Genomic DNA, 23,940 nt, shown 5'->3' with positions numbered 1-23,940 from the left:
ACCTTGTCAAGTCTAGAGGAACAAATCTCCCCAGAGCTGCCACGGGAACACAGGACTTAGACAGAAAGTAGCCAATCAGCTTGGAGATGCCAAGCCACAACATGCTTTCTGCCCTGTTTTTTTGAACACACCCTTCCTCACCACTGCAGGAAATGCAAGGCTGGTGCCTGGTCCTTTCCACAGAATGATGGGGGGGAGGGGGAGTACAGAGTCTGCAGCAGCTGAGCCAAGGCTTCTGTGGGGTCTCTAGCAACAAGGCTGAATATAGCTGTCAACTAGAAATCAACCTCTTCCACCCAGAAAAAATTTATTTGGCATTATAGTCATAAACCATCTGCTCTAAAGTACAAAGGCACAAAGTAAAACATCCTACATTTGACTCCTGGGTGGGGGGAGCATTTGGTGCACACAGCATGAGTTGGGTATGGAGAGGATACCCATGACCCATGACCAAGGGTTAGAGAACTCAAGTAGACAAGATGCAGACCCACTTGACACAGCACTGTCATTTTGGCCAACCCATGAGAAGGCTTCCATACCTGTTAAATGGACTGAAGAGACATCAGCCTGATTCAGGCCTCCAAACAGATACCTCATTTATTTTAGAAACAAGGGCCTTCCAGAATTTTAATTTGCTGGATTATAAACATATCAAAGGCTGCTTGCATGGTTCTTCCATAACTCTCAGCCCTGCCAAGGCTGTGTTAATACCCAAGATCTTCTCAGGAGCCCACACCCAGAGGCTCTAAGAGCAATCCCTGAATCCCCAAGGGAAGAAGCTAGTGTCAACTTGTGCAGAGTTTCTCTAAACAGAGCCAATTGTTCTTCCAGACATGGTTGCTGAGGCCTCTTAGGCACCCCCAGCAAGGATAAACCCCAAGAAATACTTGCAGGGGTGCTTGCCTGATGGGGAGGAGGGGTTACCAGGCTAGCCATCCCCACATCCCTGGTCTGAGTGACCACTGCCAGTCTCAGGAGGAGTCACACTGCCCAAGTACTCCTTGAGCTTGAGCAGGGCCCGGAAGCGATGGGAAATGGCATTCTTCTCAGCTTTGGGCATCTCTGCATACCTAGTGGGTAACAAACAGTAACAGCTCAGAGAACAGGGATCCAAGGTCATGGAAGGATGTGCACACCTCCTCCCCGCCAACCCTAGAGCCCAAGGCTCAAAGCTTGGGTGTATCCTGCAGGTAGAACCATATCCAGAATCACAGGCAAGGGCAGATAGACCTCAAGTGTCTCATATCAGAGCCCAGGCAGACAGCCTGCCACTATGAGATAGTTAGGAAAGGTGGAAGGAGCCATCAGCTCCTGGGGGTCTTTGGGAAGTTTTAAATTCCTCTGTGTGCACACATCTTTAATCCCAGCACTCGGGAGGCAGAGGTAGGAGGATTGCCATGAGTTCAAGGCCACCCTCCGACTCCATAGTGAATTCCAGGTCAGCCTGGGCTAGAGTGAGACCCTACCTCAAAAAGCAAAAAAAAAAAAAAAAGAAAGAAAAATTCATTAATGAGCTCAAAGTGATGAACTTGCTCTAGTGTGTCCAGGTCCTTCACGGAAGCTGAGGACAGGGATGAACTGCGTGTTTGATCAGCTTTGTCATCTGTTGACAGGAAGCACTGTAGCCTGACAGATCAAACAGCACTCTCCTCTGATGCACTGGGAGATGGGGAAACTGGCAGCTAGCCGGTGGCCCATCTTTGGTGCTAGGACAAGATGAGGTGAGAAGCTACACCCTGCCTGTAGACTTAAGAACCTTACTGTCCAATAATCAGCCATTTAACCACATGTGGCTAATTACAAGTAAATGAACTCAGTTCCTCAGTCTAGGTACATTTAAAGTTCTCCATGACCACCCAACCAGATAGCACAAATATAGGCCACCTGTCACCATTCTTACACAGTGCCACTTCACAATGCTCTCCATCCTATGTGGCTACTAGAGGGGGAAGAGGCCTCATGCATCCTGGAAAGCCTGGTTCCAATGACGGTGATGTATACAATGTAAATAAGGTGGAAGGCTAACACAAAATACTAAGAACATGTTCTGCTATGACAGTTTCATGGGACAGCACAAGGCTGTAAAAATGTGAACATTTTTCCAACCCACACCCCATAAAATTTATATTTATACATCTTGAAAGGCCAGGCCAGAAAAAGGAGCCACTAGCCACATAGCTGCCCTATGAGCTGGGGACAGAGCCCAGAACATTTGTGCTGCCCTGCCATGGACTAGGCCACCCAGATTCCTTGTGTCCACCCCAGCAGAAATGCCTTCAGTTGGAACAGATCCTGCCTCACCCATATCTGCATGCCTGCACATGGGCAAGGTGCCTAGCCAAGGGCTTGCCCCAGGGAGAAGAAATGGAACTCCTTACGTTTGCTCACACCCATCAGGCTGAAAGCAGGGGTCCCAGCCAAAGTCATGGCTTCCTCGTGGCATCACAATCTGGCCCTGCCATAGGAAAGAAAGACAGGTGTGTGTTACTGGAGATACACTAGGAGGCCTGTTTGAAATTGGTTAGTTTGTAGACTTAACTCACTCAAAATGAAGTTCAAGAGATCCATAATGACTATAGGTTTGTAGTGAGTATCTCAATGACGTGTAGTACGGTAGCTAGGCAAGCGTGGAATCCCAATACTAAGTAGGAGGCTTGCTAGATAGAAGATAGAAGGATTTCTGAGAGTACCAAGCCAGCCAGGACCACATACAAGATCCTGTCTCAAAATCTCCAAAGAAGCTAGAGAGCAGGTGGGTGTGTTTCACGTGCAAGCATGAGGGCCTTAGGGACCCTGAGACTGCCAGGCTTCAAATCTATAGAACCCATATCAAACAGCTAGCCATGCCATGTGTGCTGTGAGCCCAGTCCAAAAGAGGAGTGAAGCTTATAGTTCTAGAAACATGAACAAGAGATTCAGCTCAAAAACAGGAGCATGGGCTGGAGAGATGGCTTAGCAGTTAAGGGTTACTTGTGAAGCCCAAGGACCCAGGTTCAATTCCCCAGTACCCATGTAAGCCAGATACACAAGGTAGCACATGCATCTGGAATTTGTTTGCATTGTCTGGAGGCCCTAGCACACCCACTATCTCCACCTGCCTCCTTCTCTCTCTCTCTCTCTCTCTCTCTCTCTCTCTCTCTCTCTCTCTCAAACAAACACACAAACAAAAGATACAGCTGGGCATGGTGGAACATACTTTTTTCATCACAGCACTCGGGAGGCAGAAGTAGAAGGATCACCATGTATTCAAGGCCACCCTGAGACTACATAGTGAGCCTGAGCTAGAGTGAAACCCTACCTCAAAAAACCAATAAAAAAAAAGAGAGAGAGAGAAAGAAGCTGGACGTGGTGGTATATGCCCATCATCCCAAAATTTAGGAGGTAAAGGCAAGAAGATCATGACTTTAAGACCATACTGAGCTATGTAGTGAGAAGGAGGAAAGGAGAGGAAGGAAGAGAGAAGGAAAAGAAGAGAATGAGAAAGGAAATAAAGAAAGGAAAAACTGGCACAAGCCAACACACCTATGAACCCAGGTTAAGAGGCTTTGATGGACCTGTATTTGTGTGGGTGCGTGCACGTACACACACACACACACACACACACACAAATAAATAATAAATAAGTAAATAACAATTAAAAACAACATGCAGGGGCTGGAGAGATGGCTTAGCATTTAAGCGCTTGCCTGTGAAGCCTAAGGACCCCAGTTCGAGGCTTGGTTCCCCAGGTCCCACGTTAGCCAGATGCACAAGGGGGCGCACGCGTCTGGAGTTCGTTTGCAGAGGCTGGAAGCCCTGGCGCGCCCATTCTCTCTCTCCCTCTACCTGTCTTTCTCTCTGTGTCTGTCTCTCTCAAATAAATAAATAAAAAATTAAAAAAAAAAAACAAAACAACATGCCGGGCATGGTGGAGCATGCCTTTAATTCCAGCACTCAGGAGGCTGAGGTAGAAGGATCATGGCCGTGAGTTCAAGGCCAAACTGAAAACACAGAGCAAATTCCAGGTCAGCCTGACATAGAGCAAGACCTTACCTTGAAAACAAAACAAAACAACAAAAAAGTAGTGGTGAGGCAGGGTATGGTGGTGCATTCCTCTAATCCCAGCACAAGGTACCCTAAGACTACAGAGTTGGGCTGGAGAGATGGCTTAGTTAAGGCGCTTACCTGCAAAGCCAAAGGACCCACATAAGCCAGACGCACAAGGTGATGCATGCGTCTGGAATTTTGTTTGCAGCGGCCAGAGGCCCTGATGTACCTATTCCCTTTCTCTCTCACTCTTTCTCTCTCTGCTTCTTTTTTTTTTTTTTTTTTTTTTGTTTATTTATTTATTTGGGAGCTACAGACAGAGTGAGAAATAGGCAGAGAGGGAAAGAGAGAATGGGCACACCAGGGCCTCTGGCCACTGCAAACAAACTCCAGATGCATGTGCCCCCTTATGCATCTGGCTAACATGGGTCCTGGGGAATTGAGCCTCGAACCAGAGTCCCTAGACTTCACAGGCAAGTGCTTAACCATTAAGCCATCTCTCCAGCCCTCTCTGCTTCTTTCTGTCAAATAAATGAATAAAGACTACAGTGGGAATTCCAGGTGAGGCTGGGATACAGCAAGACCCTAACTCAAAAAAACAAAACAAAACAAAACAAAACCCACAGTGGTGAATGATGAGGAGTAAACACATAAATGATAAATGCCATTCAAAGAGAACCAAAGAAAATTCTGTTCTTTTTCAAATGATTTATTATTTATTTATAATCAACAACAAGCACACAAGGCAGCCAAAACTGGGATGAAATGGGGGAGAGAGGGAGAGGGCTCAACAGTTAAAAGCACTTGCTTGCAAAGCCCTGCTGGCTCAGGTTCAATTTCCCAGTACCCAAGTAAAGCCAGATGCACAAAATGACACATGCAGTTGGAATTTGCTTGCAGCAGCAAGAGGCTTTGGCATGCCCATTTTCTTTCACTCTTTCTTGGCTACCAAATAAATAAATAAAAATACTGAAGGGCTGAAGAGATATCTCAGTGGTTAGAGGCGCTTCCTTGCAATGCCTGCTGGCCCAAAGTTCAATTCCCCAGTCTGGAAGGCCAGATGCACACCTATATAGTGTGTTTACAGTGGCAAGAGGCACTGGCAAGGAGAGCATTGTGGTGCTCGCCTTAATCCCAGCACTGGAGAGGCAGAGGTAGGAGGATGGCTGTAAATTCCAGGCCAGCCTGAAACTACATAGTAAATTCCAGGTCAGCTTGAACCAGAGTGAAACCCTACCTCGGGGGGAAAAAAAAAGGCTGGAGAGATGGCTTAGTGGTTGCCTATGAAGCCTAAGGACATCCACGTAAGCCAGATGCACAAGGTGGCACTTGCATCTGGAGTTCATTTGCAGTGGCTGGAGGCCCTGGTGCACCCATTCTCTCTCTGCCTCTTTCTCTCTGTCGCTGTCAAATAAATTAAAATAAAACAAAAAATTTTAAAAAAAGAGGCACTTGCATGCTGTATTCTCTCTCTACTTGCAAATAAATAAATTAAAATTTTAAATTTATTTTATTTTATTTATTAGACAGAGAGGAAAAAAAAGAAGATGACAGAGAGAATGAGTACATCACCCCTGCAAATGAACACCAGATGTGTGCACCACATTGTGCTTATGTAGGTTCTTGGGAATCAAACCTGGGTCCCCTGTCTTTGCAGGCAAGTACCTTAACTGCTAAGCCATCTCTCCAGCCTCAATAATATTTATTACTATTATTTTGGTCTTATTGAGGTAAGGTCTCATTCCATCCCAGGTGGACTTGGAATTCATTCTGTATTCTCAGGGTTGCCTTGAACTCATGGCAATCCTCCTACCTCTGCCTCTCGAGTACTGGGATTAAAGGTGTGTGCCACCACACCTGGCTTCCAATAGAAATATTTTTAAGTGAATTCAAGGCCACCCTGAGACTACATAGTGAATTCCAGTCAACTTGAGCTAGAGACCCTACCCCATAAACCCCCCCCCAAAAAAGGGAAGATGAGGACTGCCATGTGTCTATACACACACACACACACACACAGAATAAAGAACAACAGTCAAGAGAGATTGTACAGCTAAGCATAGTGACAAAGGCCTGTAATCCTAGCACTTGCAAAGTGGAATTTAAAGTCCTTCCCAGCTACAGAGTAAGTTCAATGCCAGACTGGGCTACATGAGACCCTGTTTAAAAATAAAAATAAAATTAAAAAAAAAAAAACAGAAACAGACAGAGATAGTAAGACTACAGCATTGGCAGAGGAATAAAGAAACCAGAACAGGGGCTGGAGAGATGGTTTAGTGGGGTTAACGCATTTGCCTGCAAAGCCAAAGGACCCAGGTTCGATTCCTCAGGACCCACATAAGCCAGATGCATAAGGGGGTACATGTGTCTGGAGTTCATTTGCAGCATCTGGAGGCCCTGGTGCACACATTCTCTCTATCTGCCTCCTCACACCCTCCCCCTCCCCACGCAATAATTTTTTAAAAAATTTAAAAGAAAAGAAAGAAACTTGAACAGGAAGTCAGGCCTTAGGTGAAATTTGGGAAACATTACCACCTTTTATTTGCTCTATTTGCATATCTGTTTTTTTCCCCCACACAGACTGACCTAGAACTTACTCTGCAGTTCCAGGCTAGTGTCAACTCATAGCAATCCTTCTACCTCTGCCTCCCTAGTGCTGGGATTGAAGGTGCAAGCCATCACATTTTACTGTATATCTGTTCTTTTTTTTTGAGGGGTGTCGAGGTAGGGTCTTTCTTTTTTTTTTTGGTTTTTCGAGGTAGGGTCTCACTCTAGCCCAGGCTGACCTGGAATTCTCAGGGTGGCCTTGAACTCACAGCGATCCTCCTACCTCTGCCTCCCAAGTGCTGGGATTAAAGGCGCGCGCCACCACGCCCGGCGAGGTAGGGTCTTTCTATAGCCCAGTCTGACGTGGAATTCACTATGAAGTCTCAGGGTGGCCTTAAAGTCATGGCAATCCCCCTACCTCTCAAGTGCTGGGATTAAAGGTGTGTGCCACCAGGCATATCTGTTTTATACCGAGGTCTACAAGAGAGATCAGGGCATATAAAGCTGGGGTCAATCAGGATTAGGGATTGACAACTCTAATTGTGCTTCGGACTGCCTCACAGCAAGGCCCTGGTAACTCTAGCTAGCCCCTTTATGCAACATTCTCCAAAAAAACATGGGCCATTGCTCAAGTGGCTGTGCCCTCTGGTGGCCCTGAGGAGAACCACATCCCAGTGGGTACTCACGGATGTCTTGCCCCTGAACAGGTGCACTGGCTCACTGGGATCCCCAGTGCTGAGAGCAAAAGTGCAGAGTGCGTAGGCTGACTTGTCTTCAAAGCCAGCCAAAAGCTTGTAGAGACCTGCAAATAAGTTTGTGAGGGTTTAGTACAACCCTTCTGTCCAGCCCCTATCCTTACCCCCAGAAGTCCAGGGATGTGGAAGAATTCCCCTAACTGAAATCATGTGGTAGTGGGAGGCCATGAGGGTTGCAGCACCCTATCCCTGAAGAGGGAGTTGACATCTTGAAATTCAAGCTCTAGGTGTTGGCTTCCTTCTGTTACAAGCAAAAATAATATGCTGTAGCTTTTCTGTTCATTGGCTTTTTTGTTCCTGTAGCTCAGGTTCCAATTTGCTACATAGCTAAAGATGACCTTGAACTTCTGACCCTCCTGCCTCCAACTCACAAGTGCTAGGATTACAGGTACTTGCTGACAAATGCAGTTCTCTCTTTTGTTTTGGAGACAGAATCTCACAATGTGGCTCAGGCAGGCCTGGAACTTGGGATTCTCCTGTTTCCACCTTCCAAAGGCTGCAAGTTCAGGTTATGTGCCACCATGTCTAGTTTCAACTGGTTCACTATGCATTGGGAATCAACCAGGGTCCACACTGAATTTCTGGTTTAAAAGAACGGTACCATGTGTTCAGAAGTTCATAGCTATCCTCAGCTATACAGCAAGTTTGAGGCCAGTCTGGACCTCAAGATTAAGTACATAAATAAACCAACTATAAAAAAGTATTCTTAGCCAGGCATGGTAGTGCACGCCTTTAATCTCAACCCAAGACTACATATACACAGACCCTACCTCAAAAGGAAATTTAAAAACAAACCTCAGCTACCTCAGTGATGACAAGTATGAACCACCAGACCTAGTTCCCCCCTCGAAAAACCAAAAAATATATATATTTATGTGAGAGAGAATGGGGACACCAGGGCCTTTAACCACTGCAAACGAACTACAGACACATGTGACACCTTGTGCATCTGGCTTACGTGGGTTCTGAGGAATCAAACCTGGGTCCTTAAGCTTTAGAGGCAAGTGTCTTAACCACTAAGCCATCTCTTCAGCTCAAAAATATTTATTATTATTTGTTTTGCTTTCTTGAGGTAGGGTCTTACTCTAGCCCAGGCTGACCTAGAATTCACTATGTAGTCTCAGGGTGGCCTCAAACTCATGGGGATCCTCCTACCTCTGCCTTCCAAGTACTGGGACTAAAGGTATGCACCACCATGTCTGCCTAAAGTATGTGTGTGTGGGAGGGGAGGGCTTTATTATGCAGCCCAAAATGGCCTAGAACCCAGGCTAGTCTCAGAATTCTCCTACCTCAGCCTCTTGAGTGTTGGAATTTTAAGTATGCACCACCTAAACAGGGAACATTTTGGCATACATATAAGGGTTGGCAGGATATGAATTGTTTAGCCTAGGAGGTACAGCTCCCCACCCTGTGAGGCAGACTAGGTTTTGGCTGACACAAAGCACCTCAGGCAATCACTATGATTAAGTCCCTTCAGACTCAGAATTAACTACAACCCTTTTGTGCTTTAAATCCACAACTCTGACTCCTCTCCATCTCTCTGCTTTCTGAAGGACAGGGGAGTAAGTTATAGATATGGAAGTACAGGTGACGAAGGAAGTCAATGATGGGGATTGGTCCTAGGCCATTTGATTAAAAGTGGGCATCCTTATCACAGATTCTCACCTCCCAAAAGACCCAAGGAAAGACAGAATGGAACAATACCTTCAGGTTTTAACTTTTCCAGAAACCATTTTCTGTAAGAGAAGAAAGGAGAGTCAGGGACCAGGTCATATGGATCTTCTATCATCTTCTCTGGGTTGCATCTCATAGGGATCAGCAAAAAGAAAACATAAAAGAGTGGGGGGGGGGGAGGGAATTACCATGGGATATTTTTTTATAATCATGGAAAATGCTAATAAAAATTTTAAAAAAAAGAAAAGAAAACATAAAGAGCTAGATGGTAGTGGCACACGCCTTTAAGCCCAGCACTTGAGAGGCTGAAGTAGGAGGATTGCTGTGAGTTTGAGGCCACCCTGACACTAGTGAATTCCAGGTCAACTTGGGCTAGAGAGACCCTACCTTGGAAAACAACAACAATAAAAGTGACAGAAAAAGGACTGGACAAATGGCTCAGTGGTTAAAGGCACTTGCTTGAAAGCCTAAAGGCCTGGGTTCAATTCACTAGTATCTAGGTAAAGCCAGATTCCACAGACTGGTACAGGTGTCTGGAATTCATTTGCAATTGCAGGAGGCCCGGGCATGCCCATTCTCTCTCTCTCTCAATGAATAAATTGATTTTCTTTTCTTATTTTCTTTTCTTTGGTTTTTCAAGGTAGGGTCTTAATCTAGCCCAGGCTGACCTGAAACACACTATGTAGTCTCAGGGTGGCCTTGAATTCATGGCAATCCTCCTACCTCTGCCTCACAAGTTCTGGGACTAAAGGCATGTGCCACCACGCCTGGCTTACTTATGGTTCTTTTTTTTGTTGTTGTTTATTTGGTTTTTTTTGGGGGGGAGGGAGGCAGAGAGAGAAAAATGGACACACTAGTAGGGCCTCTAGCCACTGCAAACCAATCCAGACACATGTGCCACCTTGTACATCTGACTTACATGGGTACTGGGGAATTGAACCTGGATCCTTCGGCTTCATAGGAAGGTGCCTTAATCACTAAGCCACCTTTCCAGCCCAATATTAAAAAAAAAAGTGGGGGGGGAGCCAGGCGTGGTGGCGCACGCCTTTAATCCCAGCACTCAGGTGGCAGAGGTAGGAGGATCTCTGTGAGTTCCAGGTCAGCCTGGGCTAGAATGAGACCCTATCATGAAAAAAAAAAAGCGGCGGGGGGGGGGGGGGAGGGGAAAGGACTGGACAGACAGCTTAACAATTACAGCATTTGCCTGTAAAGCCAAAGGATCCCGGTTTGATTCTCCAAGACCCACCTAAGCCAGATGCACAAAGAAGTGCATGTGTTTGGAATTTGTCAACAGTGGCTAGAGGCCCTAGCATGCCCATTCTCTCCCTCTCTCTAAGATTTAAAAATAAAGAGAGTCGGACGTGGTGGCACAGCAGAGGTAGAAAGATCACCCTGAGTTCAAGGCCACCCTGAGATTACATAGTAAATTCCAGGTCAGCCTGAGCTAGAGTGAAACCCTACTTCAAAACAAAACAAAAAAGTAAATAAATAAATAAATAAAAATAAAAAGAAGGGCCAGGTGTGGTGGCACATGACTTTAATCCCAGCGCACCACAAGTTTAATCCCAGCACTTGGGAGGCAGAGGATCGCTGTGAGTTCGAGGCCACCCTGAGGCTAATTCCAGGTCAGCCTGGGCTAGAGCAAGACCCTACCAGAAAAAACAAATAAATATATAAATAAAAATTAGTTCCTTCTTTTTTTAAATTTTTATGGTTTAGTTTTATTTATTTATTTGAGAGTGACAGACAGAGAAAGAGGCAGAGAGAGAGAGATAATGGATGTGCCAGGGCCTCCAGCCACTGCAGATGAATTCCAGATGCGTGCACTCCCTTGTACATCTGGCTAACGTGGTTCCTGGGGAATTGAGCCTCAAACCGGGTTCCTAAGGCTTCACAGGCAAGCGCTTAACTGCTAAGCCATCTCTCCAGCCCTAGTTCCTTCTCTTAAAAAAAAGTGATAGAGGCCTGTATAGATGGCTTAGCAGTTAAGTTAGTTACTGGCAAAGCCAAAGGACCAAGGTTCAATTCCCCAGGATCCACATAAACCAGATGCACAAGGTGGTACATGTGTCTGTAGTTTGGCTGCAGTGGCTGGAGGCCCTGGAGCACCCTTTCTCTATCTGACTCTCTCTTAAATAACTAAATCAGCCGGGTGTGGTAGTGCATGCTTTTAATCCCATGAGTTTGATGCCACCCTGAGACCACTGAGTGAATTCCAGGTCAGCCTGAGCTAGAGCAAGACCATATGTCAAAAACAAACCAAAAAATAAAATAATAAGTAAAATATTTTTTTTAATTTTTATTGATTTATTTGACAGAGAAAGAGAGAGGGAAAGATTGGACTTCCAGCAACTTAACTCCAGATGCTGTGCTCCACCAACCCCCAGTGCATCTGGCTAACATGGGTCCTGGGGAATAGAACCTGTGTCCTTTGGCTTTGCAGGCAAGCGCCTTAACTGCTAAGCCATCCCTCCAGCCCAAAGTAATTTTTTTTTTTTTTTTTTGGTTTTTCGAGGTAGGGTCTCACTCTAGCCAGGCTGACCTGGAATTCACTATGGAGTCTCAAAGTGGCCTCGAACTCATGGCGATACTCCTACCTCTGCCTCCCGAGTGCTGGGATTAAAGGCATGCACCACCATGCCCACCCCAAAACAAAATTTTTTTTTTAAAGTGACAGAAATAACCCAAGGACTGGAAGTATAATTTACCAATAGAGAACAAGGGGGAGGTGAGATAGAGGGAGGGGAAAGAGAAAAGGAGAGGATGAGTAAAAAAATGGAAATGAACATGCACAAAAGACTCAATGTACAAATGAAGGTGTAAACTTCACTGGTAACTAGGGAAATGCAAATTTAAACTGCTTATGAAACAGCCAGGCCTGCTGGCTTACGTTTGGTAATCTCAGCATTGGAGAGGCTGAGGCAGGAGGATTGCCATCAGTTTGAGGCCAGCCTAGACTATATAGCAAATTCCAGGCCAACCTGAGTGACAGTGATTTACTGTCACAAAAAAAATATAACATAAATCAGGCGTGGTGGCACACGCCATTAATCCCAGCACTTGGGAGGCGGGGGTAGGAGGATCGCCAAGAGTTCGAGGGCACCCTGAGACTACAGAGTGAATTCCAGGTCAGCCTGAGCTAGAGTAAGACCCTACCTTGAAAAACTAAAAATAAAACAAAATAAAAATAACAGTGCTGAAGAAATGGCTCAGCAGTTAAAAGCACTTGTTGCCAGGTGTGGTGGCGCACATCTTTAATCCCAGCACTCAGGAGGCAGATTTAGGAGGACTGCTGTGAGCTTGAGGCCAGTCTAAGACTACATAGTGAATTCCAGGTCAGCCTGAGCTACGGTGAGACTCTACCTTGAAAAAACAAAAACAAAAAACAACTGCTTTCAGGGCTGGAGAGATGGCTTAATGGTTAAGTGCTTGCCTGTGAAGCCAAAGGACCCCGCTTCAAGGCTCGTTTCCCCAGGACCCACATAAGCCAGATGCACAAGGGTCGCATGCATCTGGAGTTCGTTTGCAGTGGCTGGAGGTCCTGGCATGCCCATTCTCTCTTTCTCTCTGCCTCTTTCTCTATCTGTCACTCTCAAATAAATAAATAAAAATTTTAAAAAACTGCTTTCAAAGCCTAACTGCCCAGGTTTGATTCCCTAGTATCCACATACAGGCTGATGTACAAAGTGGCACATGTATCTAGAGTTCATTTGCTGCAAGAGGCCCTGGTGTTTCCCTTCTCTCCCTCTCCCCTCTATCTTTCCCTCATATATATATCTTATTTTATTTATTTTTCTTTCCGAGGTAGGGTCTCACTGTAGCCCAAGCTGACCTAAAATTCACTATGAAGTCTCAAGATGGCCATGAACTCACAGCAATACTCCTACCTCTGCCTCCTGAGTGCTGGGATTAAAGGCATGCACCACCACACCCAGCTAGTAAAAATATTTAAAATAAAATAAAATAAAAACAGGGCATGGTGGCACACGCCTTTAATCCCAGCACTTGTGAGGCAGAGGTAGAAGGATCACCATGAGTTCAAGGCCACCCTGAGACTACATAGTTAATTCCAGGTCAGCCTGGACCAGAGTAAGACCCTACTGGGCTCTGAAAGGACCATACGTGAGGCTTAGAGGAACTCCCTGAGCCTAGCTAAAGTTTGGCGACCTGTCTCTGGCCAGCTAGGACTCAGCAAGACGCCTAATGGCTTCTGGCCTGCCACTTCCGCTTGGTAATTGTAATTACCATTTCAATACAGTTTACTATTGGCCCTTACCTCTGCCCCCTTCCTAAAATCCCCGCCTTCCTCCCCAACATGATATAGGCAACTGCTCAGAGTAATAAATCGAGTTTTTTTTCTGCGAGTTCCTGCTTTGAAAAGACTCAGGTAGGCACTACCTACCTGACCGGGAAGGTGCTCCGCAAGACCCTACCTCGAAAAACAAACAAACAAACAAAAACAGATCTGGAGAGCTGGCATAATAGTTAAAGGCACTTGCCTACAAAACCTGGCTTCAAATCCCCAGTATCCATGCAAAGCCAGATGCACAAGTGACACATGTATCTGGAATTCCTCTGCAAATGGCAGGAGGCTCTGACATGTCCATTCTCTATTAATTTTTTTTAAGATTAAAAAAAAAATACAAAAACTGGAGAGATGGCTCAGCAGTTAAGTACTGCTTCTTGCACAGGCACAAGGACCTTAGGTCTGAGATTACCAGAGTATGAATCTCTAGACCCATATGAATAGCTGGGCACAGCCACATGTGCCTGTAAGCACAGTGGAAATCACCAGTACCCCACAAACTACAGAATCAGTAAGAGGTTGGCTCAAGCCAGATTTTTTTTTAAATTTTTTATTTAGTTATTTGAGAGCAACAGACAGAGAGAAGGAGGGAGAGAGAAAGAGAAAGAATGGGCGCACCAGGGCTTCCAGCCACTGCAAATGAACTCCAGATGTGTGCAACCCCTTGTGCATCTGGCTAACGTGGGTCCTGGGGAATCGAGCCTCGAACTAGGGTCCTTAGGCTTCGTAGGCCAGCGCTTAACCACTAAGCCATCTCTCCAGCCCTCAAGCCAGGTTTTTAAAACTATTTACTCCTTCATTTTTATTTGCAACAGAGGGAAAGGAAGAGAGAGAGAATGGGCACGCCTGGGCCTCTAGCCATTGCACATAAACCCCAGACACATGTGACACCTTGTGCATCTGGCTTAGGTGGGATCTGGAGAATAGAACCTGGGTCCTTAGGCTTCACAAGCAAGCCTTAACTGCTAAGTCATCTCTCCAGCTTCTCAAGCCAGATATATTTATTTATTCATATTTTTATTTTATTTTTTGCTATAGCTTGTCTTATATCCCAGGCTAGCCTTAAACTCCTGATCCTCCTGCCTCTACTTTCTGAGTGCTGGGACTATAGGTTTATGCCACCAGGCCCACAAAGACCTCAGAGGTCCAGGATACTGGATAATTTTACGGAAATCAATTTTCAGATCTTAACTTTCCTATTTCCTCTTTCATAAAATTGATCTGCCTATGGATGTACCTCTGGAATGAGTTTCCATTTCTACTTCTCATCTCTACTTACACAATCACTTTCTCACACTTTACAAAAGAAAGGCATGTCTTTTCGGTATTCTTAATACTTCCTTGGGACAAATGAAGTACTGGTGTTGATGCCAAGAGAGTGAATGACCCATAATATCAGGTAACTAACCATTTTGAAATTCTGATGGTTTTGTGGCTGGGGCCCTGTGGAGGTGGGGTGGAATGGGAACACTCACATGTAGGGGCCAGGGAGCCCTCCGAGGGCATTAAAGCACAGACAGGTATCCTCTACCAGCACAGGTCCCTGTACCTGTAACACAAAGACATTCAGCCCAAAGACCTGTGTCAGGATCCATTCTGATCCTGAATTCCTAGGCTACTGAGGCTGGAGCCTAGCCCACAGCTACTTGAGATCTGCAGTTAAAGGTCCATCAAGAGCCACACAGCTTAACCCCCTTCATTTTCATTTGAGAAGGGGACATCAAAGCATTTCAAGGATATAGGAATGAAAGTGCTAGGAATCCAGGCAGTTTGATGTATAGAAGGGAAGTGTATGTATGCAAGAATCAGAAGGGTGAATTGGGACAAAAAGGCAGTGTTCCAAAGCCAATATGAGCTGATACCAGTCTGTCTGGGCTTTGGTAAGTCCCGAAGTCACATTAAAATGTGCCCTATTATTCTCTGACTGTTCAGACAAAGCCCCAGGAACCCACACAAGAACCGAATGGGGGACACCATAGGTTAAGCACCTGAGAAGCTGCTTCTTGACACTTCTGTATGGAAATTTCATCCGGCTCTCCCTGGTATTCCGGCACTTATCAGGAAACAGACACACACACATAGAGTCAGGTCATAGAAGACAGAGAAACTGAACCATCTTTTACAAATAAAACAAAACCAAAACATACGGTCAATTTTCTGTGCCACCAAAGTGCATGGAAACTTATCTCCTAGAATCTGAATGACCTGTTCCAAAACAAAAGAACATTTATCACATCATTTGTTAATAATACCCCATTCCAACATGAGCTGTCCTCTACCTTTCCCATTAGGTAACTCTCCTGCCAGTCCCTAACTATAATCGAGTTGGGACCCTTAGCCTCATCTCAACTTTCAGGGTTCTCCCATCCCATATCCTCCTCATTCTTCCATCTCCTCTTCTTTTTTTTTGGAAGTAGGGTTTCCACTGTAGTTCAAGCTGTCCTAGAATTCACTATGAAGTCTCAGGCTGGCCTCGAACTCAGGTGATCCTCCTACCTCTGCCTCTCAAGTGCTGAGATTAAAAGCGTGCGCCACCATGCCCGGCCCACGCCCTCTTATTTCTATTCTCTGCTTGTACTACCACCTCCTCTCAACTCTTTTCCTTTCTCCCAATGCTCTGAGAAACCTACCCATTCTCATAGGCCAGGAATTCTCTATTAAAGGCTAGTCAGAGTAAACTAGAAAAGAAAATCCTTCATTGTCACTAACCCCCTAACTGAAGTACAGTCAGTACCTTTTTCATTATGAAAAACAAATCAAAAACAAAATATTAACAAAAATAAAATATTAACAATTGTAGTTATTTTTTCCCTCTTGTGACAGGGTGTTGCTATATATAGCTCTGGCTAGCTTAGAACTTAAGGCAATCCTTCTGACCCAAGTCCTTGAATTATAAGCATGTATCACCATGCCCAACTTCCCAGTGACTTTATTTTTCAAGGTAGGGTCTTGCTCTATCCCAGGTTGACCTGGAACTCACTATGTAGTCTCAGGGTGGACTCATGAAGATCCTACCTCTGCCTCACGGGTGCTGGGATTAAAGGGTGTGTCACCACACCTGGCTCCTAGTAACTTTTGAGCCAGTTAAAATCACAGGCGAGGACTGGAGAGATGACTTAGCAGCTAAAGTGTTTGTCTGCAAAGCTAAAGGACCAAAGGTTCGATTCCCCAGGACCAATGTAAGCCAGATGCACAAGGTGGCACATACGTCTGAAGTTCGTCTGCAGTAGCTAGAGGCCCTGATGCACCCATTCTCTCTCTCAAATTAAATTTTTACAAATCATACACAGGACAGGGTGTGGTGGTACACTCCTTTAATCCCAGCACTTGGGAGGCACAGGTAGGAGGACCACAGTGAGTTCAAGGCCAACCTGAGACAACATAGTGAATTCCAGGTCAGCCTGGGCTACAACGAAACCCTACCTTGTGTGTGTGTGGGGGGGGGAAATCATAGGGCACCTAGCTAGCTCAGTCTGTGGAACATAAGACTCTTATAAACAGATATTTTATGTCCCACTATAATTGTTGCATATACCTCAATATTCATAGAGGAAAGAAGGGGGAAAACTATAATCCTTGCCATTATAAAATTAAGGAAATCATACACACTGCTAGAGTCTTTTAATGCATTAAAAGTTTTTTAAACTAGATTTAGCTGAGGAGGATTGCTGTGAGTTCAAGGTCACCCTGAGACTACATAGTGAATTCCAGGTCAGTGTGGACTAGAGAGTGAGACTCTACCTCGGGGGAGTTAAAAAAAAAACAAAAAACTAGATTTAAAATATTCCTTCTTTATCTTTTCATTTCTTTATTTTTGTTTTCAAGGTATGGTCTTACTCTAGTCCAGGCTGACCTGGAAATCACTTTGTATTTTCAGGATAACCTCCAAACTCACAGCGATTCTCCTACCACTGTCTCCTGAGTGCTGGGATTAAAGGCAGGCATCATCACATCCAGGTAACAGTCCTAATTTTCATTCAGGGTCTTGCTATGTAGCCCAGGCTAGCCTCAAGCCTAAGCGTGTGCTTTACAGATGTATTCTACCATGCATAGCTAATACTATGAAAACCATACCTCAATATAGTTGATTTCCTTTGTAATCTTATTTTACTTTGTACTTCTGTGGTACTGAGAACTGAACCCAGGACTCCATGCATGCAAAGCAAATGCCCTATCACTAAGCTATATCTCCCACCCCAGCTTTTTTGTTTTGTTTATTTTTATTTAATTATTTGAGAATGACAGGCAGAGAGAAAGAGGCAGATAGAGCGAATGGGCATGCCAGGGTCTTCAGTCACTGCAAACAAACTCCAGACACGTGGGCCTCCTTGTGCATCTGGCTAATGTGGGTCCTGGGGAATCGAGCCTCCAACCGGGGTCCTTAGGCTTCACAGGCAAGTGCTTAACTGCTAAGCCATCTCTCCAGCCCTTTCTTCTCCTTTTTATTTATTTATCTATTTATTTTTCTGAGATAGGGTCTTACTCTAGCCCAGGCTGACCTGGAATTCACTAGGTAGTCTCAAGGTGGCCTTAAACTTACGGAGAGCCTCCTACATCTGCCTCTCAAGTGCTAGGATTAAAGGCATGCGTCACCATGTCTGCCCGAGCTTGGTGTGTGAGACAGGGTCTTACAATGTAGCTCAAGCTGGTTCAGAATTCAAGCTCCTCCTGTTTCAGCCTCCAGAGTGCTAGATTTACAAGTGTGCACCACAGTGCCCAGCTCACTTTAAATATTTAACTACTTTCCTGTTGAGACAGAATTGTGAATTCAAGACCAGCCAAGAGTACATATTAACAGCCTCTCTTGGAAAGGAAGGAGGAAGAGGACAGCGGGAACTATTTTTCTGGAGTCCATAGGCTAACAAGTATGGTGGCTCACACCTGTAATCAGATCTCAGCATTTAGGAGGCTGAGACAGGGGGATCACAAGTTTGAGGCCCACCTGGGACTACAGAGTGAGACCCTACCTGGGGGCTGCATGACTTCCCTGCTCTAAGCCAAGTTCTAGTCATCTTCTGAGCCTAAGTACTCCAGTCCTTCTTTTCTTTGTTCCTACTGTTGAGGTTGTGATGGCATTGGAGGTTGAATCTAGGAACTTGTACATGCTAGGCAAATGCTTTCCATACTTCAGGCCCTTTACTGTGGCAAGACCATGAGTTCAGGGCATCTACCATGCTGCATGGGACTCCATTCAGGATGGCATTCTTTTTTGTTGTTGTTGTTTCTGAGGTTGGATTGCCCTGTAACCCAAGCTGACCTGAGATTTACTATGTTGTCTCGGGCTAGCCTTGAACTCACCATGATCCTCCTACCTCTGCCCCCAGAGTGCTGGGATTAAAGGCATGCACCACCATGTCCAGCTTTTTTTTTTTTTTTTTTTTTGGTGGGGGGGGACAGAATCTCATGTCTCCAACTCTGCAGGTAGCAGAAAATGACCTTGAATTTGTGCTTCCTGCCTCCATTTCCTGAGTGCTAGAATTACAGTCATGCACCACCAGTCCCAGTTTATGCAGAGGGGAACAATCAAACCCAGAGCATACTACCAACTAGCGCACATATTTAGCCTAAGCCAGACATGCTAAAATGCATACTCAAATACATTTTTGTAGGTTATTTATATTTTTGGAGCAGGGGGGCAGTGGTATAAATCTGTAGCATATATAAAATTTTGACATAAAAAAGTTTTGTTTTGCCACGCGTGGTGGCGCATGCCTTTAATCCCAGCACACGGGAGGCAGAGGTAGGAGGATCACCGTGAGTTTAAGGCCACCTTGAACTACATAGTGAATTCCAGGACAGTCTGGACTATTGTGAAACCATACTATGAAAAAAAAGTTTTGTTTTTGTTAAGCTGTCTTTTTTTTTAAATTTTTATTAACATTTTCCATGATTACAAAATATATCCCATGGTTAAGCTGTCTTTTTAAAAAATATATTATTTATTTATTTGAGAGAGAGAGAATGGGCACATTAGGGCCACCAGCCACTGCAAATGAACTCCAGATGCATGCATGCCCTTGTGCATCTGGTTTATGGATTGGTCCTGGAGAGTCGAACCAGGATCCTTTGGCTTTGCAGGCAAACACCTTAACCACTAAGCCATCTCTCCAGCCTTAAGTTGTTTTTTTTTTTTGTTGTTGTTTTTTGTTTTTTTTAATTTGAGAGTGACACAGAGAGAGAATGGGTGCACCAGGGCCTCCAGCCGCTGCAAAAAAAACTCCAGATGTGTCACCTTGTGCATCTGGCTTATGTGGGTACTGTGGCACTCACCTTTAATCCCAGCACTCAGGAGGCAGAGGTAGAAGAATAGCTGTGAGTTTGAGGCCAGCCTGAGAATACAGAGTGAATTCCAAGTCAGCCTGGGCCAGAGTGAGATCCCACCTCAATAAATAAATAAATAAATAAAATTTTAAAAAGAGTTCATATCCAAGGCCCTTGCTGACTGTGACCTTTACACACATGCATCAGGAGCTGCCTATGCACAGCACTGAAAGGGCAGAATTTTTCTGTCACCTCACTAGGGCTCTCAGAGCAAAAGTCTGCTTGAAGGTCCTGTTGCCAACAGCCATCTCTGTCCACCATGCCCCATGATAACCCTAGGATAGAATCACGATCTGGTCAGTCACTCACAGCACAAACCAAGGGATTCCTCCTGGGCTGTGACTTAGGCGTCCTTGAATACTAGCCACAGAAGCCAGAATGAGAGCCACTGGCCACTCCTGCCAGGTACTGACAGCCTGTCACTAGCTCTTACTCCACTTCTTTCCTCCCTAGGTGGCTTCACAGGAAAACAGTTTTATCTTATCCCCAAAGAAGATGAAGTGGGGAATGAGACAAGGAAAGGACAGAGGAATACCAAGGGCTCAGCCCATCACAGGCTGTGATGCCTGCTGCCTGTGGAACACTTAAACCCTCACGTCTTTTTGATGATGAGAAAATCTATACCCTCCTGCCACCGTCCTAAAAAACCTGCCTGGCCCAGAGGGACCCAGTGAGGCATCAAGGAAGGTTATGATGCCTCCCTGTGTTAACTTCTCTGTCAAGGTGGAAATCCAGGCCAGATCAGAGTCTGAGCAGCCAACAATGGTACCTGGTATTGGCACAGGGGGGGAAAAAAAGTTGGTAACCAATCTGGACTCCCACAAACCCCTATCTCAAAAAAAAAAAAAAAAAAAAAGGAGAGGAGCTGGAGAGATGGCTTAGCGGTTAAGGCAGCGTTGGCCTGCAAAGCCAAAGGACTCAGGTTCAATTCCCCAGTACCCAAGTAAGCCAGATGCACAAGGGGCACGTGCATCTCGAGTACGTTTGCAGTGGCTAGAGGCCCTGGCACGCCCATTCTCTCTCTCTTTCTCTGTCTCTCTTTCTCTTAAAATAAATAAATATTTTAAAAAATAAAAGTAAAAATAAAATAAAAAGAACAAGGGCAGGGAAGATTATTCAGCGTTTAAAGGCACTTGCTTGCAAAGCCTGACGGCTTGGGTTCGATTCCCAGTAACAAAGTAAAGAGATGCACAAATAGGTACGTGCATCTGGAGTTCGTGTGCAGTGACCAGAAGCCCCTGGCAAGCCCTTTCTCCTCTCTCTCGTCTCCTTGCAAAAAAAATATTTTTTTTGTTATTGTTTTTTCCAGGTAGGGCTTCACTCTAGCTCAGGCTGATCTGGAATCCACTATGTAGTCTCACGGCGGCCTCGAACTCACGGCGATCCTCCTACCTCTGCCTCCCGAGTGCTGGGATTAAAGGCGTGAGCCACCACACCCGGCTTGCAATTTTTTTTTAAAAAAAGAACAAAAAGGGCTGGAGAGATGCTTAGCGGTTAAGCGCTTGCCTGTGAAGCCTAAGGACCCCGGTTCGAGGCTCGGTTCCCCAGGTCCCACGTTAGCCAGATGCACAAGGGGGTGCACGCGTCGGGAGTTCCTTTGCAGTGGTTGGAGGCCCCGGCGCGCGGGCCGCTCCCACACTCTAGCTGTCCCCTCCCGCACCCCAGCTCTTTCCACACAGGCGATCACTGCATCCTTCCCCGCGGCGGGGCTCTCCGCTCCCCCTCCGGTTCCCACGCCAGTCCTCCTCGTGCAGCCCGGCTCGGCCTCCCGCGACTTGCCCACACCCGCCCGGCACCTCCTCCAGCTTCTTGGCGTTTCCGGTGACAAACACGATCCTCTTCCCCACCACAGGCGCGGCCATGGCGAGCACAGGTTACCTTTCAGGACCCGGAAGCTCTTTGCCTAGCGTGGCAGGACACTTCCGGCTGGAGGCGGAAGTGAGTGGCTGGGTTTCTTGGCCAATGTGCATTGGCCCGCGCATCCTGAGACGGGCGTTTGAGTCGCCCCGGGATGCGCCAGGAGCGGAAGAGACAGTTCCCACGCGCGAAGTGCAACCCGCTTGACGCTCTGTGGAGCCCCCAGGGCTGTCTTGGAGAACTCTGCCAGACAACGGCTCCTAACTCTGGGTCTTTTTTTTACCCCAATGCAAAAAAATTTTTTTTTCAATTTCAGCAGCATCTTTATTACAACCATGAACCTGTATGTAGTAAAACGCAACAGAATGAATGTTTCACTTTACATGATTAAAAGCCATATAGAAAAATATTTTAATAGGCTGTCAAGTATACAGTTATCAGTATCATCTAAATATCACATAAAAGCCAGGGGTGGTGGCTCTCACTTTTAATCCCAGCACTTGGGAGGCTGAGGTAGGAGGGTTGCGGTGAGTTCAAGACCACCCTGCGACTACATAGTGATTTCCAGATCTGTCTGGGCTAGAGCAAGACCCAACCTCAAAAAACCAAAAACAAACGAAAAATAAATGAACACAAATTACACATTGACAATAACCTAACCCTTGCAATCCAAGAATATGGCCGCAATCGACAGTACAAATTATAAATACATTAAAAAGAGAAAACTAGTAGACTGGTGGGATGGCTTAAAGATTAAGGCGTTTGCCTGCAAAGGCAAAGGACCTAGATTCGATTCCCCAGCTCCCATGTGAGCCAGATGTACAAGGTGGCGCACTTGTCTGAAGTTCCTTTGCAGTGACTGGAGGCCCTAGCGCACCCATTCTCTCTCCCCCTCTTTCTTTCTGTCAAATAAATAAATAAAAATAAGTTTAAAAATATTTTTAAAGAGAAAACTAGAGACATTATTTAGACATGGAAACCAAAGTACACCAAATACATTCACTCATCAAGTACAAGGAACTCAATGCTGCTACTCAAGTTACAAGTGACACTTTTAGGGGAATTTCACACACGACCATGAGTTTCCCTGTACAGGTCCCACAGTAAAGTGTCTGCACACCTTTTCATTTGTCTACAGGTGCAACCTACACCCCACTTCAGACTATTTCACATCATCATTCAACTATTACTCTTGTAAGTGAACACCTGGCCAAAGTCTAACCCTATGACAAAATTTCAAAAAAAAAATTTTTTTTTAAGCTTCCAGGAAGGAGAGATGGCTTAGCAGTTAAGGCATTGTCTGCCTGCAAAGCCAAAGGATCCTGGTTCTAGTCTCCAGGACCCATGTAAGCCAGATGCACAAGGGGGAGCATGCATCTGGAGTTCATGTGCAGTAGCTGGAGGCCCTGGCACATCCATTCTCTCCCCCCACAACTCTCTCTCTCTGCCTCTTTCTTTCTCTCAAATAAATAAAATATAATTTAAAAAATAGCTTCCGGCTAGGCATGGTGGCACACACCTTTAATCCCAGCACTCAGGAGGCAGAGGTAGGAGGATCGCCAAGAGTTCGAGGCCATCCTGAGATTACATAGTGAATTTCAGGTCAGCCTGGACCAGAGTAAGACCCTACCATGAAAAACCAAATAAATAAATAAATAAGCTTCCAAGACTCCACATACTTGGGCTGAAAAGCCACTGAGAAATCTTGTTGGAACTAAGCTGATAACCTCCTCCATGTACACCAGCTGACAGACAGCTGGAAGAAGCCATTTTACATGCAGTTCATGGGAGAAAGAGAAATCACCAGTGAAGATACTCAACAGTGGACACTGCAAGCCTTGTATTTGGCCAGCCAGGCCAAATGAGCCAACGGGTGCAATAGTGACATGTCTGTCATGGTGGAAACCAACTGCCCTCTAACTGGTTTGGAGGCCCGCTCCATGTGAGGGAATACATCCCTGATAATGAAAACTTAAAATAGGGGTAGTCATGAGCCCCAGAGGTGTAACTTCTGCTGCTAACTAAATGTAACTATGCTTATCAAACTGACCAGTAAGCACTTCTCTTAATGTTAATACCCTTCTATTAATGCTACTCTCACTTTTGGTAGAGAATCTTCTCTTTTCAGATGGCAGTGACCTTGGAATGGCTCAGAAGGCATCATGGTACTGGAAAGAAGTGACCGGTGTGCTCAGTACTGTAATATCTCCATCACACCTTCCAAGGCTCAGGGTCTAATGTGGAAGAGATGGCAGAAAGAATGTAAGAGCCAAAGGAAAGGTAGGACTCCATACAACATGCTCCCCCAGAGAGAAAATAACCTGAATATCCATGACCTCACCATGCCTGATACCACCTACATAAGACCATCATAAGAGGAGGAAAAGATCATGACATTAAAATAAAAGAGAGACTGATTGAGATGAGGAGGGAATATGATGGAAAATGGAATTT

The 23,940-nt window shown here is 45.5% G+C and overlaps 1 protein-coding gene across 2 annotated transcripts; it reads right to left on the bottom strand.

Annotated features, from left to right (window-relative positions):
• Window positions 1-571: 571 nt before the first annotated feature.
• Itpa (inosine triphosphatase) lies at window positions 572-21,552 on the bottom strand. 2 transcript variants are annotated; one of them, XM_004661437.2, is made up of 8 exons: window positions 21,426-21,552; window positions 15,456-15,513; window positions 15,297-15,361; window positions 14,784-14,857; window positions 9,033-9,064; window positions 7,260-7,375; window positions 2,379-2,455; window positions 572-1,070 (listed from the first exon to the last, which is right to left on the bottom strand). In XM_004661437.2, exons 1-8 carry the CDS (start codon window positions 21,489-21,491, stop codon window positions 929-931), a joined length of 630 nt encoding a protein of 209 aa, XP_004661494.1. In that variant the 5' UTR covers window positions 21,492-21,552; the 3' UTR covers window positions 572-928. The 2 variants fall into 2 exon arrangements, with proteins under 2 accessions (XP_004661494.1, XP_045013751.1); XM_045157816.1 differs by lacking the exon at window positions 21,426-21,552 and adding an exon at window positions 19,822-19,905.
• Between the last annotated feature and the right edge of the window lie 2,388 nt (window positions 21,553-23,940).

The sequence above is a fragment of the Jaculus jaculus genome, chromosome 8 (assembly GCF_020740685.1).
Source record: "Jaculus jaculus isolate mJacJac1 chromosome 8, mJacJac1.mat.Y.cur, whole genome shotgun sequence".
Taxonomy (NCBI): Eukaryota; Metazoa; Chordata; class Mammalia; order Rodentia; family Dipodidae; genus Jaculus; species Jaculus jaculus.
Note: the sequence above shows the minus strand (reverse complement) of the source record. Positions and strands in the feature narration are given on the sequence as shown.

What these genes read in the sequence shown, in the direction of transcription:
- Itpa (XM_045157816.1), bottom strand. Translation starts at nt 19,890, where the DNA reads ATGGTGGACAGAGATGGCTGTTGGCAACAGGACCTTCAAGCAGACTTT. An exon ending in TGTTCAGGGGCAAGACATCC is followed by an intron (nt 2,456 to 7,259) that starts GTGAGTACCCAC and finishes TTCCTATGGCAG; the next exon opens with GGCCAGATTGTGATGCCACG. An exon ending in CCTGATGGGTGTGAGCAAAC is followed by an intron (nt 1,071 to 2,378) that starts GTAAGGAGTTCC and finishes GTTACCCACTAG; the next exon opens with GTATGCAGAGATGCCCAAAG.